The 12,344-nt window shown below is 50.1% G+C and overlaps 1 protein-coding gene across 1 annotated transcript; it reads right to left on the bottom strand.

Annotated features, from left to right (window-relative positions):
- Positions 1 to 2,243: 2,243 nt before the first annotated feature.
- Positions 2,244 to 10,270, bottom strand: PGRMC1 (progesterone receptor membrane component 1). The gene is made up of 3 exons (XM_047764854.1): positions 9,853 to 10,270; positions 6,324 to 6,479; positions 2,244 to 3,568 (listed from the first exon to the last, which is right to left on the bottom strand). The coding sequence occupies exons 1-3, from the start codon at positions 10,175 to 10,177 to the stop codon at positions 3,465 to 3,467; spliced, it is 585 nt and encodes a 194-aa protein (XP_047620810.1). The 5' UTR covers positions 10,178 to 10,270; the 3' UTR covers positions 2,244 to 3,464.
- Between the last annotated feature and the right edge of the window lie 2,074 nt (positions 10,271 to 12,344).

Genomic DNA, 12,344 nt, shown 5'->3' with positions numbered 1-12,344 from the left:
TACGAGTCAGGTTTGTTACCCCAAAGCCACGACAGGAACACCATCAATATTGTTTTGATGCAACTTTCCCCTTCATGGTGTGAGTTCATGGGAATCAACTGTCAGGGCTCCTGGAAACCACTGGTGTATTTTCATTTGGGATAAATTAAAATCCCGAATTTGGATTTAAGACTGCCCTCCCCTCGGGAGAGGTTTTAAAGTTAAGGTAGCAAAATGGACGCCAGGGAATTTCATCTCAGCCCTTCAGGCCCGCATGCAAGTGTTCAAGGTGTGCAGTGTCCCAAAACGAGTGTGGGTGTGGGGTAGGCTCTAGTCACAGAAGCGAGGGTCTTTAGTCAGTCAGCCTTTGAGCCCTTAAGAGTGAACTGTATTTTCACGTGACACGTAAAGCAGCCGCCTCTAAGGATTCACTAAGGCAGTCTGCACACTCGGGGCACTTTGGAGCTGAAAGGGTTCTCGTTGGATTCAAACAGCTCATTCAAGATAACGAGGGCTATTCTTGCCTGTTCTGGATCAAGGATTTGCATGCAGTTTGGCCCCCTGAGGTAAGTAAAGAACAGGACAATATGTGACATTATGTAGAGAAGCCAGAGAAAGTGTAAATTCGGAGTTAAAGCTGCTGGACCCATAGATGCTGGGGCTGAGAACAAAGTGCCTGGGCAGGGGCTGGAAAAAGGCAGGGGGGTGGGGGTGGGCCAAGGGCTGTTCACCTGACCCCTCTCCTGCCCTGCGGGGAGGGGGTGTGGGGGTGGTGGTAACCTCTAGCTCATCTTTTTTTTTTTTTTTGTCTTTGTGCCATTTCTTGAGCTGCTCCCGCAGCATATGGAGGTTCCCAGGCCAGGGGTCGAATTGGAGCTGTAGCCACCGGCCTACACCAGAGCCACAGCAACGCTGGATCCGAGCCCTGTCTGCGACCTACACCACAGCTCACGGCAATGCCGGATCCTTAACCCACTGAGCAAGGCCAGGGATCGAACCCGCAACCTCATGGTTCCTTGTCGGATTCATTAACCACTGCACCACGACAGGAACTCCCTAGCTCATCTTCTTAAATGGCGCCTTTTACATTATACAGCTTGTGAAGCTGGACTTGGGAAGTTTTTTTCTTTTTTGGTCTTTGTGCCTTTTCTTGAACCGCTCCCACTAAGCCTGTGCCACAGCCACAGCCACGCGGGATCCAAGCCACATCTGCAACCCACACCACAGCTCATGGCCTAACCCACTGAGCAAGGTCAGGGATCGAACCCGCAACCTCGTGGTTCCTAGTCGGATTCGTCAACCACTGCGCCACGACAGGAACTCCTGGACTTGCGAAGTTTTTTAGATCAAAGTCCTGCCTCATAATACTATCCCTTTGCAATCTATACAACGTTGATTTAGTTCTAAATGGAGGGGACTCGGCTTTGGGACTGACGCTTTTAACCAGGCTCTGGATGTTTTCCCCTTGGCATCAGACAAACCTGTTTCACTCAGTAAAGGGAGGAGTGTAATTTTCACATCGAAATGAGATTTCAGGCTGCAGAGGTGGCCAAGTTTCTCTCTGCCTCCCCTCCCCTGCCCCCCTCCTGCCCAAGCATACGGCCTAACAGGTTGCTTGGCACAAACAAGGCAAGGCGGCTATTTGTTGAGTGAAAACTAGTGAGGGGGAAAGGACACATTTAAAAACAACAAAAACAGGCAATATGGTTTGAGAACATAAAAGCTGGAAAGCTGTGAGCCCTCTTTGGTTCAGGGAGTACCTCCCTTCTAAGAGGAGTCTGCCTGTCTTAACATGAAAATGGCCAAACACTAACGTTCAGAGGAACAGCTGTCTGTTCATACAACCTCCGGCATGGACAGATGTGCTATCCTTCTGACATGAGGCCCATCAACTTTGCTACTGTAAGGATTCTGGAACATTCTCCCCATCAGATGATACAGTAAAGCAAAAACAAAACCCGCTTGGCACTTGTTCACAGTCTGAGTAGAGATACTCCTTAATAACCTTGCTCTAGACCTGCCTCTGAGAGTTCATGACATTCTGACTTAGGCAGAATTTGACAAGTCACGAGAAATAAATTCAATTCACTAATTTTTGAACAGGACAAGCTGGTATTATTTGGGTTACGGTTGAGGCCCCTTTGCTTGTCTCTTTCAGAACACACACACACACACACACACACAAAAACACCTCTCCAGAGAGAAACTCTTGAATCTGGTTCCTTAGATTATGGTTTAAAAAAACAGAGCAAGCCACTGCACTGTACCGGGTAAAACCACTTTATTAACTGACCAAAGCACTTCATTTTGTTTTCTGATTTGAGGTAAAACCATTAAACACGGTTCACAAGAAAAATACAATGACTATTCAACTACAATTACAAGAGTTTGAAACCTCACTAGTTGTTCATATAATACTTTTACAAATTCAAACAACTGTACAGTCTACTTCAGCTAAGTTTATTGTTAACCAAAAGACGACCAATATCAAAGACCAAGACGCTTGACTACTACTCTTGCAGTGGCTACAAGTTTTGTAACAGAAGAGTAACTGTTCACTTTATGAATACGCTTTACTTTAAAAACCGCCTGGCTGGTAATGTGTACTGTTCCCTCGTGCTTTAGGGGTGTGGGGGGAGGCTCTTAGGAGAGCCACCGCCCGGTCCTACTCTGCGGGCCCCTCTCCGTCCAGTCCAATCGTGTGAAAGAACCACTGCCCCGCCGTGAACACAGGGAACAGGAAGATAGGACTGCAATCTTCCTCGTATATTTCGGTTTCTAGGCAAGCCGGCTGATTTTGTCCCCAGGGCTCGCCTCTGGGTGCTCAGGTCCCGCTTTAGTCCTCACCGTGGATGACTACGTTGGTGAGGGCCTCTGAGTGTCCCAGGGTGGACAAGGACAGCGATGCAGTATGAAAATACGGCAAGGAAACTGCTTCCGACGGAGCCCCAGCTTTGAGATTTCACTTTGTTTCTGGAGAGCTCTCTTTAATCGATACCAAAGCCTTTGGAACACTGCAGATTTGCTTTAGAGGTAGATCAAACAGAAATCATGCAGTTGGGTCAATTGAGAAATAAGGGATTTGCTGTCTCATTTAGAGAACCTCCCCTGTTCCTTGGTGCTTGAAGGACTTTGCACGTTTAACATTTTTACCTGTTTGGGGGGAAATACCCACGTCTTACCTGTCTCTCAAGCAAAAAATGAATCCAAATTCAGCCTGTACTAACTATGGATAGAAGAAAAAACAGTAATGACGTCTGTATTACAGCACTGCAGTTCACGTTCTGGATTTGTGACACACAAACACATCATGCAGTCTAAGACAGAGGTTAGCTTTATCACTGTCACTAGTGATGTTAATTAAAAAAATGTACAGCAAGTTCAAAACTCTTCTAAATATTGAAATCACCATGTTTTAGAGACAGACTGGAATGTTACAAATGATTCTGCAAAATACAAAAATAGATATGCTTCCACCGAAGGCTTTAATCATTTTTCCGAGCGCTCTCATCTTTGGGCTCTTCCTCATCTGAGTACACGGTGGGCTCCTCCCCCTCCTTCAGCAGTTTGCCCACGTGATGGTACTTGACTGCAAGGAGAGAAGGCGACACACATGGTCACTGTCACGCTCGAGAAAAATCACAACCACGTCCCACCTGAAAGCACTTATTAGAGGCCTACGACGGACAGGCTCACGCCGTGCCGGGCTTCCCGAAGGGCGCCAAGGTGGCTTACACCACAGTCCCTGCCGACCAGGAGCTAAGAGTTTGGCGCAGCAGACAGAAATACACAGCAGATGGCGATGTCTGACAATGAGCGGGCAAGGCAATGGCAAAGTGCGTTGTGTTTGTGTGTAGGAGTGTCGAGCAGAGCAAGGGCTCCTTGTGAGTGCGAAGGGTTTCATCACGCATAGAGGAAGAAGGCCATGCTTTGGAAAATGTGTAGGATTTGGGGAGAGAGGGGTTTCCAGACAATGCCAACACCACACAGAGAGGCATGCAGGTGACACTGGACGTATCTGGGCAGCAGCAGAGAGACCAAGCTGGCAGGAGGAGAGCAGCAGTGGCGCTGCCCAACAGGATGGGGAAATATCAGGAAAGATGGGGAAAGCCAGCCTGAGGAGTCCGGACTTACCCTATGGGTGGCAAAGGGCACTGAAAGTTTATGACAAAGCAATGACAGGGCAAAGCGGTGTTTGGGCAACAACGGTATCACGATACACAGGGGGCAGGGCAGGTTGTGGGAAGGAGAGACCCGGGCAAGGTCACCGGGAGGCCAGGGGGCAGATCCGCATGTGGAGGAACAAGAGCCAGGAGGAGGGGGAGATGGAATGAAAAGAGAAGGCCAGGAGATACTTTGAAGGAAAACTGGGAACAGGACATAATGAACTGGAGACGAGATTCTGTGGACCGAAACGGGGACTCTGGGGAGGCAGCCCCTTCGGAGGGGCGCGGGGCTGGAGACTTAGAACAAGGACAGGCCACGTGAAATGAGCACTGGCCACAAGCAGGCCTCGGGAAATGTTTGAGAAAGTTCCACGAATTGTGGGGCTAGAAAACCCCATTGTAGGGAGCCAGGAGGGACGGAGAGGCAATGAAGCAGTGGTTGGGGACGACCACGAATGACTAGATGGTTCTTTGACAGCGAAGGGAAGGAATGTAATAGTCCAGCGGATGAAGAGGATAAAAGCAGGAGAGAGAACTTGCTCCCCACGTGGGGGAAAAGCTACAGGTAGTTCAAGGAAGTGGTAAAGGAGGCAGGACAAGCCCTGGCGAGGCTGGAGAAAACAGATTTCAGAGGGTAAGCAGAAAGGAAGAGGCCCGAGAAGGGGCAGGGTCAGCAAAGAGCACCACACTGGCGAGGGTCGGGGCCAGGCTCGCGTAGGGCTGATCATCTCAACGTCAGAGGCCAAGACTCCTCTTTCTGAACGTGGGTACGAAGGAGAGGCGGAACCAACCTGTTTAACCAGGGAACTGGAGCTGCTTTTGTGTGAAATAACCGTCAGGAACAATTGGAACTTCCCTATTTGAACCTAATATAAAGGTCCCTAGGGTGCTTGGGACTGTGGCAAGACAAATAAAAGCTGGGCGGTGCCTGAGAAACCTGCTTTAAGGGGAACCCACGCCAGCTCGGAGTGCAGCTCAAGTGTCACAACAGTATTTGGGACTAGCCTTAGTTTAAGGGGGAAGGGGAAGCCATGTTTTTTACCCCACTGATGAGGGCAAGCGCTAGAAAATAGAGCTTTGTAAATTATGCATCACAACTCATGGGTTTCATAGAGAAGAATCTATTGTTATGAAGGCACCCTGAAGATGCAAAAAAAATGAGGGACTGGGTTAGATAGCCAGATTTTGTTTTCAAAGTCAAAAGCCCTGCCTCTAGACTTGGCGAGCTATAGCCGGTCTGCTTGGGATCCAAACTCTAAGGGTAGAGCCATATCTGGCTAATTATTAACCCAGAACTCTCTCTGAAGTCAGCATTATTTTCAAAGAAAATGGTTGGATTTATCCCCCCCTCCCAAGCCAGTAATATTTAACTGATTATTTGAGAACAGAAAGTAGAAAACACCTGCAATGAAAAAATCCCCCCCTGAAGGATATGGTCACTGTCCTTACATACGGTTTCAAAGCTGGGAAAGATTAGTATTCAAGTTCTTAGCAGTGAACTAGTGCTATAGTGATCATTAAACACTTAGGGTGGACAGAAGCCCATTCCACAATTCTCAAAATTTGAACTTAACCCCATCCTTACCCCCCCACCCCCCGCCCAAGACCTCAGCCCATAGTGTAAGCTAGGAAACAAATGTCTCCTTTTTGCTTTCTTCTTAAAAAACGCAGACACCATTGTTGCTGGGCAGATTATAAGCATCATTTGTAGATGAGGCCTATAGTTAGGCTCAATTAGATTCAAAGAGAAGCTGTTTTGTAGAAAACAAGTCTCTCATTCTTTAACAGAAAATGTGGGCTGCTTTGAAACAGCAAGTTCTACAAGCGAGGGCTTATGAAAATCCCTTTCGGTAGCAGAGATGGCCACTCTCTTTTCCCCTGCATACCAAATCCTTGTGTGAAATCTATGCAACCCTCCCCAAATTAAAAAAAAAAAAATCCAAACCCCAGAAACCCAGGTTTCCATAGAGAACTAGCTAGGACGTGGTATGCAATCACGGCAAGTGACTCAGCACTGCTGCACTTACTTCAAGCCATGAACTTGATCTGTCTTAAGATTCAGGAGCCTATCAAAATGCTCCCCAGTTGCACGGTGCCCAGTAATAACTATTGTACTGCCTTGAACCCCATTACTGGTAGAAATCTGATCCAGGCACAATAAAAAAAAAAAATGCTTACAAGTGAACTGAGAGTCCCAGTCATTCAGGGTCTCCTGCTGGGCAGGAGTGAGGTCAGAAAGGTCATCGTACTCGTCCTTCAGGGCTTCCTTATCCAGGCAAAATGTGGCCAGGCCCCTGGATGCGTCTCTTCCAGCAAAGACCCCGTACGGCCCCTCTTTAAAAACAAAACAAAACAAAACCAGACCAAAGACCGGTTCTTTATCAGACATGCAATTGCTCTGTAGTTCTCATACAGAAAATGGCTTCCTTACCACAGCGAGAGCCTGCTTCTTGACTATCAAGTTCCATCTGGAAATCGTAAGGGATGTTGCTACTTGGATCATTACGTGGTGGATAAAGACGGGTGGTCATGAAACTTTTAACTAACACTAAATCAAAATGCTATATATATTAGCACCCATTTCCTGGGATGTTTTCAAATACCTAATCAAAAAGCCATAAACGATTATCTCCTGGCCGGGGGTGGCGGGGTTAGCAGAGAATGATGCAAGATAATACTGAGTTCATGGGTCAGAATTCAACTTCTGGACACTGAGCCGGGGGCCTGGCTCTGCTTTAGGCACCTGGGCTACACCAGTGAAAGTTCTGGCTTCTGCAGATAAGAAACAACTCGTTTAAATGCCAACATCGTCTCACACGTACTCTAATATAATTTAATGAGTCAAAATGATAGAGCTCTTGGGTGGCAAAGGTCCAGAGATCTGTGTTCAACGTCAACACGTGGCATCTGCAGGAGACATCATGTTATGAGGGTCGGTGGTTCAGAAATCTACATAATCTTCCCTGTCAACAGAGACATGGCATGGAGGCCATCAGGTCCGTCACCCTGGTTCTGGGGGGGCTGAAGAGAAGACTGGAAATTCTATAAAATATCTCAATGCCATTATACATAATGTTATGCTATTACATAGAATGTGATACTAAACGTCAGTCTCGGAGAGCAGTGAATCATGCTGCAGGTCCTTCGAGTGGATTTTTAGACTTATTTAAATATTGCACAAGTAAATGAAAAGAATCCAGTGTACTTTAAACAGTGTTCTTTCCCCAAAGGCGGACTGAGCAGCACCTTTGACAGGAAAGGCTGAGCTCATGACTCGGGTAACCACCACGCCAAGTATAAGAACAGACTGAGTCTCAATACGGCCTGGTCACCTGAAACCTCAATCCGTCGGGATTTTTTCTTTTTTATTATTTTTACAAGTTAGATGAAATTTATGATCAACTTTTAAAAGCACATAGGTTTCCCAAGAAAAACGGCTGTTTCTAATCAGCATTACGTAGTACCATCTCCACTAGGGAAGGAAAATAGGCCAAGGGCACGGGTTGGGACCTCGCTGTTTCAGAAGCCATGGTCACAGGATACTAAAAGGATCTGAGGGGAGCACTGCAAGTCGTTGGAGAATAATATATATTATTCAGCAGAACGTACATTCACTAGCGTGTAAGCTCCATGAGCTGAGCTCTGTGCCTGTTCTGTTCACTGCTATGTTCCCAGAGGCCACAAAAGTGCCCTGCGTACAACAACGTCATGAAACATGATGACCTTTGGGAATCCTTTATAACATGAAGTATCATTTCCCCGTGACAGTCTCACATAGGCATGGCCTCACTGGATGACAGTGCAGGTGGAGACTCAAGAGCTCACAACGGGCCATCCTTATCATTTTGAAGAGGGACCACGAAGGCCCAGAGAGAAGAGCGCTTTGCCCCAGGCCACACGGCTGGTCAGTGATCCAACCGGGCGGGAGAACCCAGGCGGCCTCACTCCCAGCGTCGTGCTCTGTACACAGGCCTAGGTTCTTCTCGATGACTCTGCAAACCACCATCATATGCTGCTGCTCCAGGCATCAGGTCATTTATGGTGTAGCTCCGTAATGGCAGGTATTTACACTCGCATGTTTACTGACAATGCCTCCAGGTGTGCCACTTCAGGGACAAATAATATAGGTGTGGTTTTTTCAAATGATTTGGACAGTTACATGCCTACAAAGTAGGTCTTCTGAATCTCCTCCCCAAGGAAAAACTGCTAAGTGGGAGATTTCCTTCAGAACCTTAACACATCTGATTTTGATGAGTTGGACTGGGAGAGAATAACAAAGTCTGAGTGGGGCCAAAGGAAAGATGGCTGCCTTCTACACGCTTCCCCTGTGCCCAGACCAGTGGACACACTCCCTGGGCCCCCTTGTTTTTAGAGGTGTCCATATCGGAGGAGCTAAAAAATCTCTTCTTCCTCCGGTCCAAACAGTGTATAAAGCAGGACCTTCCAAACCTGGATGCTTGTGGCATTGGTCTAGGGGGTGGGAGTGTTGAAATGCAGACTCCTGGACCTCCCCCGCCGCCCACCAGAGCCCACCAGACTCTTCCGCGGCGGTGGAGATCAGGCCGGGAATCTGTATTGTACCTCAAGCGCATCAGGTGATTCTGATCCGCAACCAAGCTTGGCAAAGCCTCATCTCCAAGGCCCCTTCCAGCCTGCCCCCCTCCAACAGCTCAGCCGTCATCCACCCCTCATTTCCCCTAGGGTTGGCTTTTCCTGAAATCCCCACACCCCGCAGCCTTCAGAGCCCTACCCCTTTTGTTTCTCAGGATCCTCCCACTTCTCCCTCCCTCCATTTTAAATTTTTTTTTTTTTTTTTGGCTTCTAGTCCTTTCTCTCCTGCTATGGACTGTAACACTGTATTACCTTCTCGCCTTGCCACATTCCTCTCGGCCGCTATATTCAGCCTTCCTCATCCAGCTCCCTTCCCCCATGGAGCCTCCCTTGTTCACCTCCCAGCTCTCCCCGTTTGCCACACACAGCACGCGCACACATATCAAACACACGCCACACACATACCTGACACACGCCATGCCTCGTTCTCAGCAGACGCGCGCGCGCGCGCACACACACGCCTGACAAGCCACGGACACTCAACACGCACACACACATCACTCATCGGCCACGCACAATGCTCCTACCTGCTGCCAATCCCATCTCCGCGTTCTCTCCCCCACACCCTCACATTCCACCAAGGCTACTCCAGGCGTCATCCGGCCTTCGAGTCCCCTTCGACGCTGGACCTCCCGACCTCCTCCCGCCTCCCCGCCCCCCACGTCTCCCTCGAGACACCCTCATTTCCTTTCTCCAGCCCGACACCCGCCCCTCCTTTCAGGAACCCCCAAACCCGATACCTTCGAAACTCCCCGAACACTGCGCTCTGCTGTGCTCCCCCGCCTTCCCAGCGCTGCGATCTCACCCACCCACTACCGGCTTAAGCGCTTCAACCTTCTTCCTCCCGGTCCGACTGGCGGCACAGACCGGGAATCTGCGTCCCCCACTCGCCCCGCAGCCCTTCTAGGGCGCCTCTGGCCCCCCTCCCGCCCCGGGAGCCGCCCTGCCCCGCCCTCCCCGGCTCGCCGCCATTCCGCCCCCAGCCCCGGGGCACTCGCTCCCCCCCTCGCCTCTCCGGGACTCAGCTCCGTGCCGGGGCCCCTTCTTTTGTCTCTGCGGCCGCCCCCCCCACCCCGCCGGCGGCCAGCCGCCGTACCGGGCCCGTAGAACTTGCGGCCTTTGGTCACGTCGAACACCTTGCCGTTGATGGCCATGAGTATACGCGGGTCCTGGACGCCGTCGAAGCGACGCAGCTCGGCAGGGGTGAAGTCGCGCCGCTTAAGGCGGGGCAGCGGGGGCGGCTCGTCGTCGTCGCTATCGCTGGCCGCCGGCTGGTCCCCGCGCACGATCTTGTAGAGCAGGAAGATGCAGAGGCCGAGCAGCAGCAGGTTGAGCGGCGACGTGAAAATCTCATGCAGCAGCCCGCCGCCCTCTAGCTCGCTTGGGTCGGCGCCGGTAGCCGCCACATCCTCGGCAGCCATGATCGCTGGAGCAAAGGTTGGAGGGCTCCGGAACTCGTTTCCTCCACCCTCTCCGCGAGCTAGTGGCGCGCGAGGCCAGGCGGATGAGGACTAGCCAGCGGAGGAGGCGGAGCCAGGCGGGGCGGGGGGCGGGGCTGGACGGGCGGGACCTCTCAGCCCCGCCTCCCCGCGGCGGCCGAAGCTCACGGCGCCGCTCAGTGGAGCGCAGCCCAGCTCGGAACCCCCCCCCTCCTCACGTTGCCTCTGGATGGTGGCTGCTCTCCCCCAGCCAGATCCTGCCTCCTCCTAGATTGCGGAGCACACCCCTCAGCTCTACCTGCTAGGCCGGGCCCCAGCCTCACGCCAGCCTCTAGTTAACCGCGACGCAGCGCGCAACCCTCCTCCGCACCTCCAGTTTGCTCATGCAGAGCTTTGCGCGGCTCTGCATGAGGCCCCCTCTGCCACCTGATGCGAGCCAAACACCGACTCCATTTCGCCTGCTTCAGGCCTCTCTCCGCCTTCCATTACGAAGCCTCATCTTTCCCAGGCCAGCCCTAGGGACCACGAGGCTTTCTTGGGAGACAAGGAAACTCACTCCTTGAGTTCTTTTCCCATCCTAGAGCCCCAGACCACCCATTTCCACCTTGGGAACCCCCGTTCACCCTCTTTGACGACCTTTCTCCAATCCCCCACTCCCCTCCAGATGCTGTGGGGATAGCTAAAGTCAGTGCACAGGGCTCATCTGACAACTCTCCTAATATCTGGGGAAACAGATCAACAGATCTCCCGATTTGCTTTGGGTTCGTTCTTGGAAGACTAAAGCCTTTTGCAATCACTGATTTGCTCAATAATCCCACATCAACAATGTTCTATTATGCTGGGTTTTTGGTTTTTTTTTGGCTCAGAATAATGACCAAAGTTTCTCTGTTTGGCAGTGTTCTTCTATTTGAACTCGGTCGAGCTACCCTTGGCAGTCGCAACAGCCCAAAGGAAGGTGGGAGTTTGTAAGGAACCTTGGTTTGGTCTTTTCGTTTCCTCAGTATTTCATCCGGCCTTTGATGTACTAACCGGCTGTACAGGAGCGGCCTTAAGGAGAAAGGACTGTCTATATACCCTTCAGAGTCCTAATCTGGTCGCCCTCTTTATTGTGGCAGGGGGAGCGGAGCTGAAGAAAGGATAGAGAGAGGGGGAAAAATAATTAAAACCAACCCATGTACACATCTGCAGCCCAGAGCGGGTACTTTTCCATCAGGAGTTCTATCTGCTTGCACATAATTTACTCCCCCTCCCAACACGCAGGAGACTGGAGAGAATCGGCTTCTTACCTCAGAATTCTAAAAATTTCTGGCACAAGCTGCTTCCATCCCTGCCCCTTACCCCACCTTCTTAAATCATTTCAAAGTGCATATGAGCTGAACAATCTTTAAGTGGGGCCCACACACTTTTTTTTTTTAAGGATCTAAATTTAGGATTAGCTGAAATGGCCTTTCCAGATCTTTTGTCAAACCTCTTCACTTTAATCACGGGGGAAGAGGCTCAAACTGAGGGCACGCGGCTGCAATTAGAATCTAATAATTTTGAAAAACGACAACCACCACCACCACATTCGACAAACCAACAAACTTGTGAAAAAATATTTACATTTGCAACTAATAATGACAAGGGGTTAATCTCTTATAGGAGTTTGGTCTCATTTTGATTGACAAGAAAATCCATGAGTCTAGTCAATCAGTGGGCAAAGAAAGAAATAGGGAGTTCACGGAAGAAGGGATACCTATGGTGAATAAGCATACGGAATATGTTCTGTCTCAATAGCAATGAAAAAATGGAGCTAACACTGTCACTTAGCACCTTCCTATAGAAGAGATAAAAAGGAAAAAAGGATGGGAGTTCCCGTCATGGCTCAGTGGTTAACGAATCCGACTAGGAGCCATGAGATTTCGGGTTCGAGCCCTGGCCTTGCTCAGTGGGTTAGGGGTCCGGCATTGCCTTGAGCTGTGGTGTAGGCCAGCGGCTACAGCTCCGATTTGACCCCTAGCCTGGGAACCTCCATATGCTGTAGAAACTGCCCTAGGAAAAGACCAAAAAAAAAAAAAAAAGGATGATTGACAAATCTACAACGCTGGCAAGAGACCTGGGAGACTCTTCACACGCCTGTTGAGGAGAGTAGGAGTTGGTATAACCTTCT

This window comes from Phacochoerus africanus, chromosome X (assembly GCF_016906955.1).
Source record: "Phacochoerus africanus isolate WHEZ1 chromosome X, ROS_Pafr_v1, whole genome shotgun sequence".
Taxonomy (NCBI): Eukaryota; Metazoa; Chordata; class Mammalia; order Artiodactyla; family Suidae; genus Phacochoerus; species Phacochoerus africanus.
The sequence above is the reverse complement of the archived record's forward strand: the minus strand, read 5'-3'. Positions and strand labels throughout refer to the sequence as shown.